Genomic DNA, 23,773 nt, shown 5'->3' with positions numbered 1-23,773 from the left:
GTGTCCAGACTATGGTACATATCCTATAATGCATGTTCTGACCACCGGTCAGTGTCCAGACTATGGTACATATCCTATAATGTATGTTCTGACCACCGGTCAGTGTCCAGACTATGGTACATATCCTATAATGTATGTTGTGACCACCGGTCAGTGTCCAGACTATGGTACATATCCTATAATGTATGTTGTGACCACCGGTCAGTGTCCAGACTATGGTACATATATCCTATAATGTATGTTCTGACCACCGGTCAGTGTCCAGACTATGGTGGGTGGGGTATGTTGTTCTGGAAATTCCAGGAAATTCCCGAAAATTTCCCTAGCACAACATTGTGGCGTTTTTTATCCCCACCTAGGACCAAATGTTTTGTTATGTACTAAATGTTGGTTCAGGCTTGGAAATCCATATTTCCAGGTCTGTCGTTTATATATAATAAACGGCCAATTTCATTCTAAACTTGGTTGTCTGTCTTATTTGTTATGGTTATATGCATTTGGTCCAACAAGCTTGCCCTCACGACAGTCATGTATAAATGATAATTAAAATAACATTTTAATGTACTTTATACATGCTAGGAGCTGTTATTGTATAGTTATGTTTATGAGTTATATGTTTTACCACATTTTGGATCACTTTAAATTTCGCGCGTTGTATACGGAAGGGGGATATGGTCAAGAGGTCATACTAAGATATTTACGCATGCGCAATTACGCACAGAAAACAAACAAAGAAAATCGAGGAACAATCAGAGCAGGTCAGTCTGGTTTTATTTACATATATTCAGGAAGATTGTTTTAATCCGCCTCCACCCCCTCCTCCTTCCGTTCATAGTATATTTCTTAATAGGAGCTGTGACTCCTTTTGTATTCTATCTACTCTAGGTTGGGCGTTTTTTATCCCCACCTAGGACCAAATGTTTTGTTATGTACTAAATGTAAATAGGAGCTGTGACTCCTTTTGTATTCTATTTTTATCCCCACCTAGGACCAAATGTTTTGTTATGTACTAAATGTTGGTTCAGGCTTGGAAATCCATATTTCCAGGTCTGTCGTTTATATATAATAAACGGCCAATTTCATTCTAAACTTGGTTGTCTGTCTTATTTGTTATGGTTATATGCATTTGGTCCAACAAGCTTGCCCTCACGACAGTCATGTATAATGTATGTTCTGACCACCGGTCAGTGTCCAGACTATGGTACATATCCTATAATGTATGTTGTTTTCCTTTACAGACAATGGAGGAGAAGTGGAGTGACAATAAAGTTGATAAGTTTATTGAGGACCGTTCAGACAGAGATAGAGGGCGCTACAATCCCATCAACTGGACATGCAGTCTAAAGTGAGGCTCCATTGCCAGTAACAAATTTCTGTATTGATATGATCCACTGGTTACAAACATTGATCTGATCCATTCTAGGAGCCACCTCGTTCTGGATAGTATTTTATTCTATGGATCAAAAAGACTTTGACATATAGTGACAATGGATTATCATTACATCGCACTAAAGGAATCCTGTGACATCTGGAGAAGTAGAGACATTTTTGATAACTTTCCTCATTAATGTATCTATCTGAGACATACAACTCTATACAGAACTGACCATCAGTATAAATACTCTCAATTATTATATCGTGAAATGTTTTACATAAAGTAGCTGTAATCGATACCATTTAGTATCTATACAAGAGTGCTCTATTGATAGGATCATTACGATACAGAACTTCTCTGAACTGTTTGTTAAAGAATTGGGTTTACAGTGACCTACATTTGGTTTGAATCGACCTATTTCTGCTTCAATACTGATTGTCAAACTCTACACAGTTTTTGTGTATAGTGCTGAAGCTAGTAAAACTTGATCATGCTCCAGGACAGGTTTTTATAGACCGGTCATTATAGACAGGGATTATTATAGGCAGGGGTCATTATGCACAGGGGTTATTATAGACGGGTCTTTATAGACCGGTCATTATATACAGGGGTCTTTATAGACCGGTTATTATAGGCAGGGATCATTATAGGCAGGGGTCATTATAGACAGGGGTCTTTATAGACCGGTCATTATAGACAGGGGTCATTATAAGCAGGGGTCTTTATAGACCGATCATTATAGTCAGGGATTATTATAGGCAGGGGTCATTATACACAGGGGTTATTATAGGCAGGGATTATTATAGGCAGGGGTCATTATAGGCACTGGGGTTATTATAGGCAGGGGTCATTATAGGCAGGTGTTATTATAGATGGGTCATTATAGACAGGGGGTGGTAATTTATACACATGGGGTGGTTAGACAATTTGACTTTACAGAATTTAAAGTATTAAGGTACAAACTAGAAATGGACAAAGTAGTTTTAAAATAGTCGAGGTGTATGAAGACCTTATAGGGGAGATTTTATAGGGATGTCAGATATTATCAGGTAAAATACATTATTTCATATTTATTTTTAACTCGTACAGTAGTGTGTTTGATTCAGTATGTACCAGTGTTTTTCACCAAACAATTATCTAGCTAGAATTTTATTATTCAAATCTTTTTGCTCAACTCTATTTATTGTCCGATACTTTTTCATGTTTTATATTCATTGTTGAAAATACATTATCACAGGGGCTTGGAGAGTAAAACTTTATTAAACTATATATCTGTCAGGCCCCTGTGTTATACCTTGTTTGTGATGTTATAACATAAATCATATCTAATATCCATAATTATCATAGCATTTACTTACAGTATTAAAACATTGAACTTGTACACGAGCATTTGAACTGTTATTGTTATTGTGTAGATCTGTTTAAGACTGGAATCTCCAGCCACAGAGTGGAACTGTGTATTAAGACCACCCTTTGTACTAATCTGTTATTCTGTAGGAGCACAGCCACTTATAAGGAGTACAAACTAAAACACAAAACACTTTGTATAAATACTTTGTTTCCTTAATCTGATCTATTATTTAATTTTTTAGATATTGAAAATTTTAAAAAGTATAGAAATTCTGTAAGGATTTTTTTTTTTTAATATCTTTGAATCACAAGTATTCATAATTTAAGATATTTCTTAAAACTATAAATTCCTTACTATATACTATATGTTAAAATGTCTATATATTTTTTTTTTCATTAATTTAATTTCAATATCTAAAACTTGTGTTAATGATTCAGAGTAAATTAAGCAGTGTCACACCAACTATGTGACAATGTCCGAGCAGCTCACCAGCAGTTTATAATCAGATCCGAGATTAATTACATGTATCTACCGATCATTGTAATGGACAGCTGTGTATGAGGGGAACCTGGTACAGGTATATTATATCATTGTTTTATTTTGTGGACTTTGAGTACACTATTAATTGATACCTGACTGATTTAAACTTTAAATATGTTATTCTTTTATGAGCATATAATGAAAAATTATCAGGTGTATGTTAAACAAAAGGCTCGATTTGAAATTCTTAATCGGGATCAAGGAACAAACAACATTAAAAATTATTATAAAATACATATTATACTTAAAATAAACCTTTCTGAACTAAAACATTATCAAGTTTATATGTACAAGCATTACAGCTGTTTTAGGATAAATTCTACAAACACTGCACTGTCATCATATTTTGTTTTGTTGAGCGTTTTCTTCAATTCCATAAGAACTGAATGTTTCATTAATTGAAACATGTAGTATACACTTCGTTTACTTCCATTTGGTGCTACATACTCATTAATTTACCTGTCCGTCCCTACAACATACCTGTGCTCAGGTACTACATACACATTAATTTACCTGTCCGTCCCTACAACATACCTGTGCTCAGGTACTACATACAATGTACTCATTAATTTACCTGTCCGTCCCTACAACATACCTGTGCTCAGGTACTACATACTCATTAATTTACCTGTCCGTCCCTACAACATACCTGTGCTCAGGTACTAAATACACATTAATTTACCTGTCCGTCCCTACAACATACCTGTGCTCAGGTACTACATACTCATTAATTTACCTGTCCGTCCCTACAACATACCTGTGCTCAGGTGCTAAATACACATTAATTTACCTATCCGTCCTTACAACATACCTGTGCTCAGGTACTAAATACACATTAATTTACCTATCCGTCCCTACAACATACCTGTGCTCAGGTGCTACACACACATTAATTTACCTATCCGTCCTTACAACATACCTGTGCTCATAGTATATTTCTATTGGTGAATTCCTTTACAAGTAATATCATCTGCCATCTTTACTTTTTATATAAATTGATAACTTTAAACAATTTGGAGTCTAAATTTTTACGTAAATGTTTGAAATTTTTGTAAATTATTACACAACAAATTACAATAAGACTGCATACATTTATAGATACGATAAGAACAGTTGTAATGTATGTTTGGTTGTGTATGAAAATTTTTGCTGAGGATTAACATTTTTACCAACATACAGGTAACGAGTGAACGTTTTACCTGTGTTTAGAATTACATACAGGTAACGAGTGAACGTTTTACCTGTAATTTGAATTATATACAGATAATGAGTGAACATATTACCTGTGTTTAGAATTATATACAGGTAACGAGTGAACATTTTACCTGTAATTAGAATTATATACAGGTAACGAGTGAACATTTTACCTGTGTTTAGAATTATATACAGGTAACGAGTGAACGTTTTACCTGCAGTGTTTACACATTTATATCCAGATTATTTTCATTTGTGTGGGTGGAATCTTGTCCTGCCAATTTTAGATATGGTTTTCTCAGAGGTACATCCATGTTGACCTACAAGCTTGGACAGATGTTTAGACCATTCTGATTTAACCCAATACTTTATAATAATGGAAGAAACATATGGAATTCTGAAATGTTTCATCTGTATAAAGTCACCATAATGAATCAGTTTGTAGGGTTTTACCTATTTTGGCGATTCAGTAATATTTATTGCTACCTGTGTAATTTTCTATTGTGTTGACAGCTTTGTGTGACCATTACAGGCTCTACTGTTAAGTTTCTATGCATCAGTTTTTCTGTGGCGAATGATATTTTATATTACCTTTGTTTTATCTTCTTCCAACTTCTGTGATACATTCCATATATATTGTTTGCAATAAATGGAAAAAATATATACATGTGTTTGGGTGTTCCTTTGATCTTCTATTGTACCAAGTAAGTATCAATATTACACCAATTAAGTATCAATATTACACCAATTAAGTATTAATAATTTAAGTAAATAATTATTGAAGTTCATATTTTCCCAAGTTTTTAGTTGCCTCTCATAGACCCAATCCTGTCATTTTTAGAAGTGAAGGATTTTAAAGAATTTGCTGATCCCCAGAATTGCCACGCTCTTCATTTATTCCTAATTTGATATCCTTTGCCCAATAATGCTACAGACCATATTTCATCAAAATCCATTCAGGCACTAAGGAATTAAGCCATTTAAAGGACATATTGATGGATGTTGGACAGACGCTTGTCCTTTGGACTTGAGATGAGCTGAAATTTTTAACAAATTCAAAATTCAGCGATGGATTTCCTGTTGTATAACAGATGTATGTCCACCAGCTTTGTATTTTACACTGAATATTTGGTGAGGAAACAAACCATGTAAACAATTAAGCTAAAATTTGAAAACAAAACCTTTATTTTAACAGATCAACAACAGTTGTGTAGACAAGCAACCACTGCCTAAAAGTCTGGTGGTATTATATCTAATATGTTATGATCAAATCACAATCTGCCTGCTAGAATTGCTAACTACAATTTTAAAATAAGTGTTTGAAGAAGATTTTTTGGTAAAGAATATGGACATATCTGTTTGTATCTTGGTTAATAATGTAAATGATTTATTAGAAACTCTAGTGAACATGCAGACAAAAACATTCTTAAGAAGTATATACACAGATAGTATAAATAAATAAACCCACACGAACATGTCATGTCAAATATACAAAAAAAAAAATGTATAGACCAGTCATGTACATCCCTCAAACATTAGATTTCAAAAATCAATTCAATATCATGAAAGCAACTATCTCATAAGTAAATCAGGTAATTTTTTTCATTTGATTTTCAATCACAGGAAATAGAGAAGAAGTTGGCTGTAAATAAATTTAAATCCATCATGGCTGCCATGTCCAGCTCCATACACATTGCCACTAGTATGTAGTGTATAGACAGAAGACACCTGGTCCACGACACTACAGACAATACTCATGTTTCCTGTTACATCTTCCTGTAGGAAATCAATCTACACAAAATGGTTCACACACATGGCCAATAAACATCTTAGTAGCTAATTTAGATTCTGTATTAAATTACAAAGCAGCATGATTGATAATACTTTGGATATTACCCAGGAAGAAGTCATAATGACATCAATTTAAACAAACACGTTATTACATAACAAATCATAGAACATGTCTTAACATTGATTGCACAATTCATGTGATTTTAATAGAAATACTCAACAATGATTATCATGTTGCATAATGAGGTCAAACTGTTTTTAAACAAATTATGCTTTAAACCAATATTGCATTCTTAGTAGATTTGTGTATATTATAGAGGTGCCATCTAGTTGATTTTACGGCAGGAATTCAGACATGAGACAATCTACTGTATAACTATATTTAGTAACATCTGCCAGGAACATCATTTAATTTAAACCCCAGTAGACATCCGACATCAGTTAACTTTAACCCCAACACAGACATCCGACATCAGTTAACTTTAACCCCAACACAGACACCTGACATCAGTTAACTTTAACCCCAACACAGACACCTGACATCAGTTAACTTTAACCCCAACACAGACACCTGACATCAGTTAACTTTAACCCCAACACAGACACCTGACATCAGTTAACTTTAACCACAACACAGACACCTGACATCAGTTAACTTTAACCCCAACACAGACACCTGACATCAGTTAACTTTAACCCCAACTCAGACACCTGACATCAGTTAACTTTAACCCCAACACAGACACCTGACATCAGTTAACTTTAACCCCAACACAGATACCTGACATCAGTTAACTTTAACCCCAACTCAGACACCTGACATCAGTTTACTTTAACCTCAACACAGACACCTGACATCAGTTAATTCTAACCCCAACACAGACACCTGACATCAGTTAACTTTAACCTCAACACAGACACCTGACATCAGTTAACTTAACCCCAACACAGACACCTGACATCAGTTAACTTTAACCCAACACAGACACCTGACAGCAGTTAACTTTAACCCCAACACAGACACCTGACATCAGTTAACTTAACCAACCCAGACACCTGACATCAGTTAACTTTAACCTCAACTCAGACACCTGACATCAGTTAACTTTAACCCCAACACAGACACCTGACATCAGTTAACTTTAACCCCAACACAGACACCTGACATCAGTTAATTCTAACCCCAACACAGACACCTGACATCAGTTAACTTTAACCTCACATCAGACACCCTGACTCAGTTAACTTTACCTCACACACAGGAACACCTGACATCAGTTTTAACTTTAACCCCAACACAGACACCTGACATCAGTTAACTTTAACCCCAACACAGACACCTGACATCAGTTAACTTTAACCTCAACACAGACACCTGACATCAGTTAACTTTAACCCCAACACAGACACCTGACATCAGTTAAATTTAACCCCAACACAGACACCTGACATCAGTTAACTTTAACCCCAACACAGACACCTGACATCAGTTAACTTTAACCCCAACACAGACACCTGGCATCAGTTAACTTTAACCCCAGTAAAGACACCTGACATCAGTTAACTTTAACCCCAACACAGACACCTGACATCAGTTAACTTTAACCCCAACACAGACACCTGACATCAGTTAACTTTAACTCCGACACAGACACCTGACATCAGTTAACTTTAACCTCAACACAGACACTTGACATCAGTTAACTTTAACCCCAACACAGACACCTGACATCAGTTAACTTTAACCCCAACACAGACACCTGACATCAGTTAATTCTAACCCCAACACAGACACCTGACATCAGTTAACTTTACCCCCAACACAGACACCTGACATCAGTTAATTTTAACCCCAACACAGACACCCTAACATCAGTTAACTTTAACCCCAACACAGACACCTGACATCAGTTAACTTTAACCCCAACACAGACACCTGACATCAGTTAATTTTAACCTCAACACAGACACCTGACATCAGTTAACTTTAACCCCAACACAGACACCTGACATCAGTTAACTTTAACCCCAGTAATGACACCTGACATCAGTTAAATTTAACCCCAACACAGACACCTGACATCAGTTAACTTTAACCCCAGTAAAGACACCTGACATCAGTTAAATTTAACCCCAACTCAGACACCCGACATCAGTTAACTTTAACCCCAACACAGACACCTGACATCAGTTAACTTTAACCCCAACACAGACACCTGACATCAGTTAACTTTAACCCCAACACAGACACCTGACATCAGTTAACTTTAACCCCAACACAGACACCTGACATCAGTTAACTTTAACCCCAACACAGACACCTGACATCAGTTAACTTTGATCCCAACACAGACACCTGACATCAGTTAACTTTAACCCCAACAGACATCTGACATCAGTTAACTTTAACCCCAACACAGACACCTGACATCAGTTAACTTTAACCCCAACACAGACACCTGACATCAGTTAAATTTAACCCCAACACAGACACCTGACATCAGTTAACTTTAACCCCAACACAGACACCTGACATCAGTTAACTTTAACCCCAACACAGACACCTGACATCAGTTAACTTTAACCCCAACTCAGACACCTGACATCAGTTAACTTTAACCCCAGTAAAGACACCTGACATCAGTTAAATTTAACCCCAACTCAGACACCCGACATCAGTTAACTTTAACCCCAACACAGACACCTGACATCAGTTAACTTTAACCCCAACACAGACACCTGACATCAGTTAACTTTAACCCCAACACAGACATCTGTCATCAGTTAACTTTAACCCCAACACAGACACCTGACATCAGTTAACTTTAACCCCAACACAGACACCTGACATCAGTTAACTTTGATCCCAACACCGACACCTGACATCAGTTAACTTTAACCCCAACAGACATCTGACATCAGTTAACTTTAACCCCAACACAGACACCTGACATCAGTTAACTTTAACCCCAACACAGACACCTGACATCAGTTAAATTTAACCCCAACACAGACACCTGACATCAGTTAACTTTAACCCCAACACAGACACCTGACATCAGTTAACTTTAACCCCAACACAGACACCTGACATCAGTTAAATTTAACCTCAACACAGACACCTGACATCAGTTAACTTTAACCCCAACACAGACACCTGACATCAGTTAATTTTAACCCCAGTAATGACACCTGACATCAGTTAATTTTAACTCCAGTAAAGACACCTGACATCAGTTAACTTTAACCCCAGTAAAGACACCTGACATCAGTTAACTTTAACCTCAACACAGACACCTGACATCAGTTAACTTTAACCCCAGTAAAGACACCTGACATCAGTTAAATTTAACCCCAACTCAGACACCCGACATCAGTTAACTTTAACCCCAACACAGACACCTGACATCAGTTAACTTTAACCCCAACACAGACACCTGACATCAGTTAACTTTAACCCCAACACAGACATCTGTCATCAGTTAACTTTAACCCCAACACAGACACCTGACATCAGTTAACTTTAACCCCAACACAGACACCTGACATCAGTTAACTTTGATCCCAACACCGACACCTGACATCAGTTAACTTTAACCCCAACAGACATCTGACATCAGTTAACTTTAACCCCAACACAGACACCTGACATCAGTTAACTTTAACCCCAACACAGACACCTGACATCAGTTAAATTTAACCCCAACACAGACACCTGACATCAGTTAACTTTAACCCCAACACAGACACCTGACATCAGTTAACTTTAACCCCAACACAGACACCTGACATCAGTTAATTTTAACCCCAACACAGACACCTGACATCAGTTAACTTTAACCCCAACACAGACACCTGACATCAGTTAACTTTAACCTCAACACAGACACCTGACATCAGTTAACTTTGACCCCAACACAGACACCTGACATCAGTTAACTTTAACCCCAACACAGACACCTGACATCAGTTAACTTTAACCCCAACACAGACACCTGACATCAGTTAACTTTAACCTCAACACAGACACCTGTCATCAGTTAACTTTAACCCCAACAGACACCTGACATCAGTTAACTTTAACCCCAACACAGACACCTGACATCAGTTAACTTTAACCTCAACACAGACACGTATGGTAGTCTAGGATATATAGCCTAAATATAGCCTAAATACAGCCGTATGGTAGTCTAGGATATGTTATAATTAACACAAAAATGTTACATACCCCATTTTATAGAAAAGATTATCAAAATAGACAAAACTGGCAGTATGACTTGACTGCTACCTTCAATATCTATGCACAAGGACGGTAATATAAATGATACCTCTAATGGAGTCTTAAGTTTCACAAATGAAATGAAATTCATCTATTACCGGTACATTAACATAAAATGAAACATTTTGTGAAATGAAATTCATCTATTACCGGTACATTAACATAAAATGAAACATTTTGTGAAATGAAATTCATCTATTACCGGTACATTAACATAAAATGAAACAAACTTAAAGCATGCAAACCTCTCTTGCTTGAGATCAACACCCCTTAAAATGACACAAATCGCCCTTATGACAATGTAAACATAAATAGTCAGACCAAACACTGCCATGTTGTGTACAAAAATTTAATCAAATAGAGCAACAAGTGATAGTGTTTAAAGTTAATAAGTCATGCTTAGTGAAAAAAACCTTCATGGCATTGGCAATTATTATAATTAATTTGATTTCAAAAGTGGACAAAGGTATTTACAGAACATTAAGAACTTCTTTGATTTTGTATACATAGCCTGACAATGTATTGTAGGTGATATGAAGCTTAATATGTAAGTATACCGACTGGCACAGTAAGTGACACCACCAGTGTTACCACATAAACAAGCATTAATATAGCGGGGAGGAAAGCTATCAGGCATCAACCAGTGTTACCACATAAACAAGCATTAATATAGCGGGGAGGAAAGTTATCAGGCATCAACCAGTGTTACCACATAAACAAGCATTAATATAGCGGGGAGGAAAGTTATCAGGCATCACAGTAAGTGTTACACCAGTGTTACCACATAAACAAGCATTAATATAGGGGGAGGAAAGTTTATTCCGACAATCACAGTAAATGTTACACCAGTGTTACCACATAAACAAGCATTAATATAGCGGGGAGGAAAGTTATTAGGCATCACAGTAAATGTTACACCAGTGTTACCACATAAACAAGCATTAATATAGCGGGGAGGAAAGCTATCAGGCATCACAGTAAGTGTTACACCAGTGTTACCACATAAACAAGCATTAATATAGCGGGGAGGAAAGCTATCAGGCATCACAGTAAGTGTTACACCAGTGTTACCACATAAACAAGCATTAATATAGCGGGGAGGAAAGTTATCAGACATCACAGTAAATGTTACACCAGTGTTACCACATAAACAAGCATTAATATAGCGGGGAGGAAAGCTATCAGGCATCACAGTAAATGTTACACCAGTGTTACCACATAAACAAACATTAATATAGCGGGGAGGAAAGCTATCAGGCATCACAGTAAGTGTTACACCAGTGTTACCACATAAACAAGCATTAATATAGTGGGGAGGAAAGTTATTAGGCATCACAGTAAGGGGAAAGGATTCAAAACACTCGGAGATCAATGGATCAAAACAATTAAACAATGTGAAATTTAACAATCATATCAGTCATCCACACAACTTAATTCTATAGAATTAGATACACACATTAAATTGGAATGCTTTCCTACAGTAATTAAACGCTGCTATACAAACAACATTACTACAGATCAGTGTGACCCATCGCTATTGATAATACAAAATGTACATTATAGAACTGTAATCTACATTGTAAAAATTAATGTATGGATGCTACAGATATCACTGCCCTATACGTACATGTATTTATACTGCAACTGACACCGCATTGTCGGAATACACCCACCAATAAATATTTTTGCTGTATATAGCAGTGACAGAAAACAGCTGTATTTCGGAATATTAGCATGTGCGTCAATTAGACTGACCTACTTCAAAGCGAAACAACGTTTAAAAGGCGAACATATTTCTATCATTTTTGACACCGTTTCACTTGATCATTTTTTAATGACCGTTGCAGGATAAATAGAATACACAGTCAGTGTCTAAAATGTAAGCTGTATTTTTGGCTCGGGACAGAAAGACAAAGGTGGCTCGCCACTTTTGTCTTTCTTGACCCTCACCAAAATACAGCTTATATTTTAGACACTGACCATGCATTCTCTATATATGTACTGTGTTGGACTTAGTTTATTATTGCGTAGAGAACCATAAAACGGAGGAAAATTAACTGGTATTTGCACTAACAAGGAGATTTCAAACTTGATCAAGGTATTGTCAATATATTATTTCCAAATCAATTACAAATGGTAAATATCTATCAATAAATGTAGAATTGAGAGAGCTAACAAGAAGTTCTTAAAAGATCAAGTCAACATCAGTAAATTTCATAACTCAGCAAGAACACTCTGACATAATCAATGTATTATATGTAAACCTTTCATATAACTCTGGTTAAAATCCAACAACAAATGTAGAATTTAGAGAGCACTGACAAAAAATATGACAGGAATGTACAAATGGATGCTGGCATATCCTCCACAAAACTTGTTGTGGTGGGGGACAATTAAACATAAAACATGAGCTCATTCGGGGGATATAAATACATACTCATCTAACTTACACACACATCCAGTACATACGACATCTACAAATATAACAGTGCACCGATCTTAGGATCATCTACTATGTATATACAGGAAGCACAGGTAAGACATACAGGTTAAATTTACAGGTAAAACATACAGGTAAAATTTACAGGTAAAACATACAGGTAAAATTTACAGGTAAGACATACATGTAAATTACTGACAACTTCCTAGTAACTTGTGTATCTAGATAGTTATCCTGTATGGCTTTTACTACAGTAGATTGTCAATTTAAAATGTTAACTACAGAACTAAAAGTAATAACATGCTCCTAGTTGTAGTATGGTTTGGGTATAAGTGTATGTGTAGCCTTGTTTGAAGGACATATATTTATCTATCATACACAGATCAGAGAGATCACTTAATTTTCAACACTTCAATTTCAAACAAATTCACTGTTACACGAATAAACAGGAGTGTTGCTATGGATACCTGGCTGTTCCATGATGCTGTCGTCGGAATCTTGACATGATGAAAGGTGTGGCTGCCAATGCCAATATACCGATACCCAGAAGAGGGCGGTATCTAATCCAGCCAATGGCAATGACAGTGAGAGACAAACTGATGGACAGCGATAGGTTCAGAATCATGACACCAGCAGCAACAAGATTTCTGATGATTGGCACCCAATCAACTGTAACAATGAAATCAACCAAGTATAGAGTCCTATTAAAGGATATTGTCTATACTCTAACAGGATATGTAAAATGTGTTTAAACATTGATTATATAAAGTGATCACTTTATTCTGTAAATATTGATATATCAATTTATCAATTACTTTATTCTGAAAATATTGATCAATCATAAATTATCAATTACTTTATTCTTTGAATACCAATGTATCAATTCATCAATTCATCAATTACTTTATTCTGTAAATATTGATATGTTAATTTATTAATCACTTTCTTCTGTAAATATCAATGTATAAAATTGATCTATATCAATTTATCAGACTGCATTTTAGACTTACTTGTCACCTTACCTACAGATTGACCCTGTATATCATGTATAAAATTGATCTATATCAATTTATCAGACTGCATTTTAGACTTACTTGTCACCTTACCTACAGATTGACCCTGTGACCTTTGTATCCAGGGAATACATGACCATGTAACCTTTATTATAGGACAATGACCCTGTGACCTTACCTGGAGAATGACCCTGTGACCTTTCCTGAAGAATGACCCTGTGACCTTACCTGGAGAATGACCCTGTGACCTTACCTGGAGAATGACCCTGTGACATTACCTGGAGAATGACCCTGTGACCTTACCTAAAGTAGTAATTATGTTTGTTAGACATGCAAAGCCAACAAACATAAGAAGCCAACCTCCGAATCTGAGGGCCCAAGTCATCACAGTGTTCTGGGCATGTTCTTTGGAAAATATTGCCTACAACAAAGGATAAAATCAGATATCATGTATAAACAGACTTACATAGTGGGGTGTTCTGATTTTGATACCAGTGTTCTGCTGTTAAACAAATTTAACCCTATTTAATGGGCTACACACAGGTCCCTGACATATCAGAAATAAACAACATGAAAACTGAAGTATATATTGCTTAATTATTGAAAAAACCTTGTATGTTTCCCACTAAATTAAAGAGGAAATATTAGTACTAGCTTCTAAGAAAAATGTTTCAATATGGGAAGCAACATGTCACACCGAATAGCAGAGTGTAATATCTTCAAAAATGTACCAGGTTATTTCAGCAGTTGAACATTTTCGGTAATTCTTTGTGTTTTTCTGTACTAGTTTATATACAAACCTTGGCAGATACAGCCCCAGGGTACAGGAACTCTAGGTTGTCCCCGGCAACGGTACTGTAACTCTTCAGCTCACTACCCAGCTGTCGTGCTACTATACTCACCTAAATAAAGAGATACACACACATAACAAGTTCAAAGAGTAAGTAACTTTGGTCTTACTATAAAAGGGGAGAGCTTGATTTGGTTACATGTCATGAGCATGTGTAGAGAAACTAGAAGTTATGATGTGCTTGTCTGGGTGACTGTGGCCAAACTACCAATTGACTTTAGTCTAACCGCAGCAACTATAGACATCTAGCTATCATATGTGCAGTTTGCAACACTAGTTGAAAGCATGGCAGTGATTTTATTAGCATATGTAATTAACGGCCTGCCTATAGTAAATAGTTGATGATCAAACTTCCTCACAATACATACACTCACTTTAACATAGGGAAGTAATCACGGGCAAAAAAAAACACTTTTATTGGTCAGATACTGTGAGATGGTCACTCATATTTGTAACCCAATGTTTACTTTTCAGCGTGCCCAAAGCCATTTAACAAGGTAATTAAAGGGAATTTTAACTAAAACCAGTCAGAAAGAGGTTAATCAGGTATATGTTGTAAATCAATACTTACAGTTTCTGCATCTCCCATCATGGACTGCCCACTGAGACCAGCATACTCAAACTTTACCCTGAGGTCGCCCACCTTTATAAATACAGGAATACATACTCAAACTTTATCTCAGGTCGCCCACCTTTATAAATACAGGAATACATACTCAAACTTTACCCACTGGTCGCCCACCTTTATAAATACAGGAATACATACTCAAACCTTATCTCAGGCCGCCCACCTTTATAAATACAGGAATACATACTCAAACTTTACCCTCCGGTCGCCCACCTTTATAAATACAGGAATACATACTCAAACTTTATCCTCAGGTCGCCCACCTTTATAAATACAGGAATACATACTCAAACTTTATCCTGAGGTCGCCCACCTTTATAAATACAGGAATACATACTCAAACTTTATCCTCAGGTCGCCCACCTTTATAAATACAGGAATACATACTCAAACTTTACCCTCAGGTCGCCCACCTTTATAAATACAGGAACACATACTCAAACTTTACCCTGAGGTCGTCCAACTATATAAATACAGGAATACATACTCAAACTTTATCTCAGGTCGCCCACCTTTATAAATACAGGAATACATACTCAAACTTTATCTCAGGTCCCCCACCTTTATAAATACAGGAATACATACACAAACTTTATCTTAGGTCGCCCACCTTTATAAATACAGGAATACATACTCAAACTTTATCCTGAGGTCGCCCACCTTTATAAATACAGGAATACATACTCAAACTTTATCCTCAGGTCGCCCACCTTTATAAATACAGGAATACATACTCAAACTTTATCTCAGGTCGCCCACCTTTATAGATACAGGAACACATACTCAAACTTTATCTCAGGTCGCCCACCTTTATAGATACAGGAATACATACTCAAACTTTACCCTCAGGTCGCCCACCTTTATAAATACAGGAACACATACTCAAACTTTACCCTGAGGTCGTCCAACTTTATAAATACAGGAATACATACTCAAACTTTACCCTCAGGTCGCCAACCTTTATAAATACAGGAATACATACTCAAACTTTATCTCAGGTCGCCCACCTTTATAAATACAGGAATACATACTCAAACTTTACCCTCAGGTCGCCAACCTTTATAAATACAGGAATACATACTCAAACTTTATCCCAGGTCGCCCACCTTTATAAATACAGGAATACATACTCAAACTTTACCTCAGGTCGCCCACCTTTATAAATACAGGAAAGCTTATTAAAACAAAGGAGGAGGGGGCTCACACAAATATATACCCACACCCACATGAATAAAATAAATCAGTCCTTGGATTTCTGAGATGTCTTGTACACCAGGTGTAAAATTTACAAATGCTTGGTTACAATTAAGATCCCTGACTTTATGATTATACATGTGATGGGTGCCTTTTTACATGTCATGATGATTGACAATTGAGAACAGAAGTTGTGCTTGTCTTACCTGAGGATTCATTGGCTTTAGGCTGTGTATAAAAAGTCCATCTAACACATGGATGTTTGGATCTTCTGGTTTGTTAATAAGGTCCTGATCAACAGGCTTGAAGTTGGCAATTTTTGCGACTAAACCTACAGAAAGGGCAAAACAATGAGATTAATGGCAAGAATAGAATCTGTAGATAGAAAAGTACAATGCCTCTCTAAGTGTGGAAAACTTTCTACCGGGTATATCAATTATTATACCTTTCCTTAAAACTTTCTGTGCACTGAGCATGTCTCGGTAGCATTACAGTTTGAACTTGTATGAGTAGAAGAAATGAACACAATGATCAATGGTTCCATCTAAGTACTTATATACAGTGTTTTACAGTTATTAATCAATACCTTAAAAGACCAATACAACTCTCTATCTCTGGTTTATATCTGTATAGTCTCTCTATCTGTATTACGTTACATTTATGTATATCTGTACTCCCTATAACTTGATTTACAATTTAATGTACAGCTCTATACTAACAGAGATCACAAGAATTCTTATTATTACTAATAACTCTGGTGATAACAGAGAAAACTCACCTGAAGATAACTGGAACTGTCCAACCTTCACCAGGTGAGCTGTCTGTGTCTTTGACTGCACAGCCATGGAACTGTCGCGACAACAAACTGACAGAATTATTTGTGAGTTACACATGTGCCACGACAGTACTGAAGAGATAATTACACATAAACATAATGCTTGTTATTACTGGCACTAGTATTAATGAGGAGATGTAGACAATGTTACGGTACTGAGCATTGATAAGAAAGGTTCCCATTATATTTAAATTATCAACTGCTGTCAATAACACAGGTACTTACGTCGGATTTCGATGACTGAATTCATTATCAAACTGTTCACTTCTCACAAGATCAGTCCTCCATTCCTGGGCTGTAACACAAACACAAAATAAAATGTTGTAATAACGATGTTGTTCTGGTTTCAACTGTACATGTAAATAACCTGTCTTTTATTGGACTGTGTAGATATTACAAAAACAAAATATAGGGATAAAGCAAATTTCTCTTAGCACCTTGAGACTTGTAATCTTGTATAACTCTATACCATGACGTGAATTCCATCTGTCATAGAATAATTCTGCCCATTTGTGGTATAAACACTGTCACCAATGACAGTAAGTACTAGCCAAGGGAAGTAGTTAGATTTAATCAGATAAATCATCTTAACATAAAACATGCAACAAGACGTCTGGTTGTCATGTTTGGTAGACACCGACAAGATTCTCATCAAACTCTCTCCTTCACGGTCAGATTATATGTTGTAACTAAGGCAATCTTTTTTTTTAAATGAGGCATCATAATATCCTATTTTATTCAAAGACTAATATCATTCAATTTTTTCGAACATACAAAGGCAGAAAATCAACATTTCCTCAGAGCTTAGACAATTCAAAGGCCAATATCATAAAATTATCAATCAAAGGGAGATAATCAACTTCCCTCAGATCTAACTCAGAGCTCAGACTTGTTCAAACAAAGGGAAATAATCAATTCTCCCTAACAGCGCAGTCAATTTCTTTTCAAACTCATCATACTAATGTATCCGACAGACAAAGGGACACAATCAGTTGTCCCTCAAACAACTTTTTACAGAGGCTGATATTATTCAACAGACAAAGGGAGATAATCACACTCACAGTAGGTGTAGGTGGTTTCAGTTCTGGTATGACTGCCTTCATTGTACTCCCTAGAAAACAAAGAGATGAAATTTAATCTATCCACTGATTACAGGGAATCTCCAACGCGGTGCTCCACTCTCTACATTACTTAAATGAGCCGCTGTTAAGCACACATGTTTAAAATGGTTTGTTTTCAAGAAAAGCAGACTGATATCCAAAGTAACAAATCAGAAGCCTGAAGGATTTGGTAAGATCACAACATTATCTACGAATTACAGAGTCTGTTACAGATAGGTTAAATGTGAAAAGTCACCATGAATTGGCAGTGAATCTTCTCAGCATTTGATAAACCCACACTTTTCTGGCTATCATCCGGGGATATTAATCAGGAACACACAGGGTTGATTCACATTCTACTTTTAAATGTTTATTACATACTTTACTTATGAATTGTTGGTGAGACTGAGCAGATTTGGTGGAAATTAATGAAGATAAATCTATAAGGGATTATGAAGTTTAATAAAGTTTGATAAAGTTTTTATATTTATCAACAAAAACATAGAGAGGCTTCAAGCTTCTTGTAATGCTTGGTTATATTAAAGGGATAACTTTTCGTACTTCACTGAAATACATTCGACATTTAAACCATATCTTACGTTTTACTTTGATGTTCCACCCATTGGTACATCTCTACAGTTCTCCTCAGGTGAACAGCGTGCACTGCTATGTTGTAGGTCGCATCTGTCAGCACCTTTATCAACATACACAAAAATACAGTCAGTCTTGGTGTATATCACTGTTTCACATGTACAGACTTCTGAATAACCAAACCAAACTAAAGACAAAAAATATCAAAAAACAATTTAATTCATCAATTTTTAGGACATTTGACAACAATCAAATTTATTTTTCAATGCAGGCAAAATTCATTTTCACTTTATTGTTTTAAATTTGGGAAAAGACAAGGTTTACACTTTGTGTATATTTTTCACTTACCCTCTCAGTGCTTAGTTTTCCAGTAAGGTGAACAAGTTTACCATTGTTGGTGTCAAACACAACATTAGCATTATCTAAGGGAACCACACTGGCTAAACCTTCATCAAGTGATTGAGCGGTCTGAACTGCTCGCCCCTACAATGTAAGAATCATACTGTTATTGGTATTCTGGATATCAAATACATTTCACATCACCAGCCACTTACTTTAACAAGGCATTGTATTTGAATCTTCAGCAATTGTAAATAAACAAAACCATTTTTTTAAACTTTTTCACTAAACTCCAAGAATTTTACATTCTCTAGCATTTACTGCTTTATGTAAAATCTGATGAAAGGCCTCACAAATTATTTCTTATTTACATCTAATATAAATATTAAGTTTACCTCATTGAAAAACAGAAGACCGGAAGCAACAATTAGCAAAACAATTCCTATAAGAATTCCAGCACAGCTGTTTCCAACTCTTTCAAAAAACGTCGGGTTCCCTCTGAAGGTGGTGCGAGTGTGTCGATCATTTGACATGTTGTGCATTCCAGGGTCATCTGGATACTAAACAGCAAAATTAAAAAAAAAAAATCATTTACACCAAAACAATTAAACAATCAATGCTTGTATATGAAGAGGAGATTAGGTTCAAGCTATATGTACATTTTTTCCGGGGGTGGAGAGGGGTATATATTGCCATGTATGGGGTGGAAGTTAGAGTCTAAACTTTTAAACTTATGATTTAGGATTATAGATGACATAATCACAGACCTATCAATGTGAAAGTCTTTCTTTATAATCACTGGATAAACATACAATGTATATTTCTTCTCGAGTCGGGTTTACTTTTGTATGACCTCCAGATCTTGAATGAGTCTGGTCATTAATTACATTCTCAGTTTTTGTGTACAGTTGTACACATATTTGCATCGCTTACAATTAGAGATGTATTGCCCTTGTTTTTGAGAAAGGAGTGATGAAGGAACATACGTATTCTTATTTTCACTGCCTTCTCACTCCTAGATCTGGCAGTGAATACCAGAACTCACTGTCATTTTCTCAAGTAAGCTGGAGCTAGACTTTCAGATACATGTACACCATGTGTAGACTCCAGAATGCATGTGTAAAAGTGAAGAGCAATCTACTTTACCAGCTCAGACTACTGGGAATTTCCTTTCAGCCTAGTGAGTAAGATATCTGCTTTGAGAGATTTATAAAGGTCACAAGTTTAAGGCCCAGAACGGGCAATGTATTATTCCATTTTTCTTTCCTATTACAGAATTCAGGTGTCATTGACTAAGTGTAGAGAGTAGGATCAACTTATAATTACTAGCTAAGGCTAGGGGAATCCCCTTTAGCCTTGTGGTAGAGTATCCACTCAGAGAGCAAGAGGGCACTAGGCTGGTCTTGTCTGTCGAAAATCCCTCAGGATAGAAAATTCTTGTGGATCCAGCCTTTCAGCAGTAACATCCTGAGAGAATGTAGAAAGCAACATCAAAGACAGTGTCAGGAGTGAGAATGACTGTTTCATCATTTTCTGTGACTCCAGGTTGCAGTTTGTAGGAGGAAGTATTTCGAGACCAAAGGTTAATGCTGGTATAACATATTGTTGATGCGATGGATGTTGGTTGCTGGGTTGAGTCCGGCATTCTTTCCTTGGAGGTTGGTGCTTATCAGACTGGATAGGAGCTGGTGCCAATTTATTTTGGTTGCCATTATGGATGAGCCCTGTAGGTCACGGTGTGTAAGCCTCAACAACAAAAAGGATGTTACCTGTCTAACTCTATGGGGTGAAGAGCCATAACATAAGGTGGGGTCTTTGCTATAGCTGGAAGGACAGCACTTTTCACATGTTGAAACATATAAGGGATGTTCCTACATGTACATGTACGTAGCTGCCTGTAGTCGACATCTAGATTGGGAACCATTAGGGGAGTAATACTAATTAAGTTGGTGCTGCAAATTTTATCATTCTAATCATGGTTCCCACGTTGGAGTCTGTGATCCTGTGTCGAAGGTTTTTGATATATAGCCTAACTTGTATGGGTTTGTACTGAGATTATAACTCCTAGTTCAAGGCCTGGCCCAAATAATAATAATGATAATATTTATTCAGGTAAAGCATACACAGTACAATAGTATCACATATTATATGTTATACAATATTTACATCATTTCTTTATTTTCTTAATTTCACAATAGATACAAATGATGAGTGATTAATGAATAGTATCACAAATATTGTTGAAATATCACAGTTGACATAAGTATCATGTTATATATTGCACATTATTGTTATGGAGTAAATTTGCTTTACCTAGGATTGCCCATGAAAGCCGATGTACAGCTTGGTTTTATTTATAAAGCACACGTAAAATATTCAACCTATTTCTATCAGACTCATGGATTATACATACTTGTAGATGTATATAAACCAGTAATATGATGTTTTGATCATGTAATCATGTTAAAATACAAATAATTATAATAAGTAGCATCGTTACGTTACACTGTACATAGAAATAAAATATCACATATTATTGCAGAACATTTCTAACGTTAGTGCTGACTTTAACAGAAAATAACACGTGCACTCGCCGGAAATACTTACGTTACGCCTGTACATTTCTTTAGGTATAGATATCGGTATAGGGCCTAACCTATAAACTTAACATATGACTTTTCCCACAACTTGTTGCTTGACTTTTGTTTTGCTAGTTTCACTTCAGACCGGATATGAATTAGGCCACATTTCATTGGACATTTACAGTCACGTGTTAGGGGTATTTCCCCTTGCGTCGTCTGCACACGTGTCAATCGCGATAAAAATATAAATGACCAACATGTATCAACAGGTTAGGTCTTACGAATTGATGACGCATTTGTGTCACAATGTTGTAATCTGAACGTGTTATTTCAAATTTCACTTAAGTGAAAATGTTAAATGACTTTTCACTAGATAAGAAAAGAGCCGAATAATGAATTGTCGCTCAGGGACCGAAATTGTTCGTTTGCTTTATTATGTAGATCCTTAACTATTTCTTATGTCCATAGATAAGGCGCTGTAAAAGACAGAACAATGAAGCGATATTGGTTTTTCACACATTTACATTTTTGGCTAAACTATATCACATGGTTCATAAACTGAATGATACTGAAAATGTACTCTGAACTACCTTCCCCAGTCCTCAGGCCCCTACAATGCTACATTGTTTTATTAAAATTGTGTTCTCATGAACGAAGTTTATTGAATATATGAAATACCCCTACAGAAATACATATATGATGAAATACAGTGCTTATTTTTCCCTGTGAAAAGTTGAAAACTATGCAGAATTTCGGAGGCTGCTCCGTATGTGGACGGCCCGTACTGTAAGTGTACAATATGTTCAGCTTAAACTTCTTCCTGTGGTGTACGCATCTATGTTTATGTGACTTGTGATGTTCTACTATGGATATTTTATGCTTTGTGTCTCGTAATATTTTGTCTCAAGTTTGATTTTATTCCTCTGTATTTCAATTTAATTTTATTTATTTAAATTACTATCAAGACTATATTGGTGTGTATTCTGGATAGTTTTACTCTTTGACATTACACGTACTTTTCTATAGTGGTTTAATTAAAACTTTAGTAACACAGTGTCTATGCTATTACTCGTACTGTTCATTCTTAAGTCTTTATCAAAATATGATTATATAAATCTGTGATGTAAGTTAAAGTGTGTACCCGGAACGATTTGCTATGTTAAGATAAAAAATGTGATTTAGGATGAAACACCCTTGGGTAGAAAACATTAGACATTTATAATTATTAGACATAAAATAAAGTACAGTATACGGCGGAAAAAAACAACAAACAAAAAAAAACAAACAAAAAACAAAAACAAAAACAAAAAACAAAAAAAACTTGTAGCTGCACTATACCCCTAAGAGGTGATGAACAGCAAAAACCCCATACAGGTAATGGGCAGTACCCAAGGCTACCTGTGATTTTTACCTGTATTGTATAAGGCTATCTAGCACTTATATTCAAAGAGTTCTCAAAAAGTTTTTGGAAGTTTATAGTTTGATGTTATATTTCAACCTTTCTATTCTTGTTAATTATACACTGTAACTAAGATTTACTTTATAAATCCTTTAACTAAGTTAAATTGTTCAAGCCAAGTTTCATTTATCTTTTGGTACTTTATATTTTGTATTGATTAATCAGTTATATATTTCACATGTTTAATTTCAGTTATTTTGTTTTCATCACAT

At 35.9% G+C, this 23,773-nt stretch overlaps 2 protein-coding genes and 1 long non-coding RNA gene across 6 annotated transcripts in view; 1 reads left to right on the top strand and 2 right to left on the bottom strand.

Moving 5' to 3' along the window:
* Nucleotides 1–5,123, top strand: part of LOC117331325 — a 35,617-nt gene extending 30,494 nt beyond the window's left edge. The window contains exons 4-5 of the mRNA XM_033889995.1: nt 1,239–3,810; nt 3,872–5,123. Coding sequence (XP_033745886.1) covers nt 1,239–1,349 — 111 coding nt within the window. The 3' untranslated portion in view covers nt 1,350–3,810; nt 3,872–5,123. The remainder of the gene's footprint in view (nt 1–1,238; nt 3,811–3,871) is intronic.
* A 2,509-nt stretch (nt 5,124–7,632) lies between these two features.
* Nucleotides 7,633–11,328, bottom strand: LOC117331324. 4 transcript variants are annotated; one of them, XR_004533466.1, is made up of 5 exons: nt 9,131–9,816; nt 8,398–9,095; nt 8,293–8,362; nt 8,153–8,257; nt 7,633–7,766 (listed from the first exon to the last, which is right to left on the bottom strand). It is a non-coding gene; the product is annotated as an uncharacterized LOC117331324 (long non-coding RNA). The 4 variants fall into 4 exon arrangements; XR_004533467.1 differs by lacking the exon at nt 8,293–8,362; XR_004533465.1 differs by lacking the exons at nt 7,633–7,766; nt 8,153–8,257; nt 8,293–8,362 and adding an exon at nt 9,829–11,328 and having other exon boundaries at nt 8,369–9,095; nt 9,131–9,793.
* Nucleotides 11,329–13,236: 1,908 nt separating this feature from the next.
* Nucleotides 13,237–22,245, bottom strand: LOC117331322 (transmembrane protein 43-like). The gene is made up of 12 exons (XM_033889994.1): nt 22,128–22,245; nt 19,916–20,080; nt 19,530–19,664; nt 19,190–19,284; nt 18,552–18,601; nt 17,716–17,785; nt 17,434–17,504; nt 16,862–16,986; nt 15,405–15,476; nt 14,784–14,885; nt 14,287–14,404; nt 13,237–13,639 (listed from the first exon to the last, which is right to left on the bottom strand). Exons 1-12 carry the CDS (start codon nt 22,140–22,142, stop codon nt 13,428–13,430), a joined length of 1,230 nt encoding a protein of 409 aa, XP_033745885.1. The 5' UTR covers nt 22,143–22,245; the 3' UTR covers nt 13,237–13,427.
* Between the last annotated feature and the right edge of the window lie 1,528 nt (nt 22,246–23,773).

The sequence above is a fragment of the Pecten maximus genome, chromosome 7, assembly GCF_902652985.1.
Source record: "Pecten maximus chromosome 7, xPecMax1.1, whole genome shotgun sequence".
Lineage (NCBI taxonomy): Eukaryota > Metazoa > Mollusca > Bivalvia > Pectinida > Pectinidae > Pecten > Pecten maximus.
Note: the sequence above shows the minus strand (reverse complement) of the source record. Positions and strands in the feature narration are given on the sequence as shown.

Excerpts from the sequence above, each read along its gene's own strand:
- LOC117331322 (XM_033889994.1), bottom strand. Across the intron at positions 18,602-19,189 it reads GTGGAACATCAAAGTAAAAC|GGAGTACAATGAAGGCAGTC; the intron begins GTAAGATATGGT and ends TTTGTTTTCTAG. Across the intron at positions 17,786-18,551 it reads TGAAACCACCTACACCTACT|CCCAGGAATGGAGGACTGAT; the intron begins GTGAGTGTGATT and ends TTTGTGTTACAG.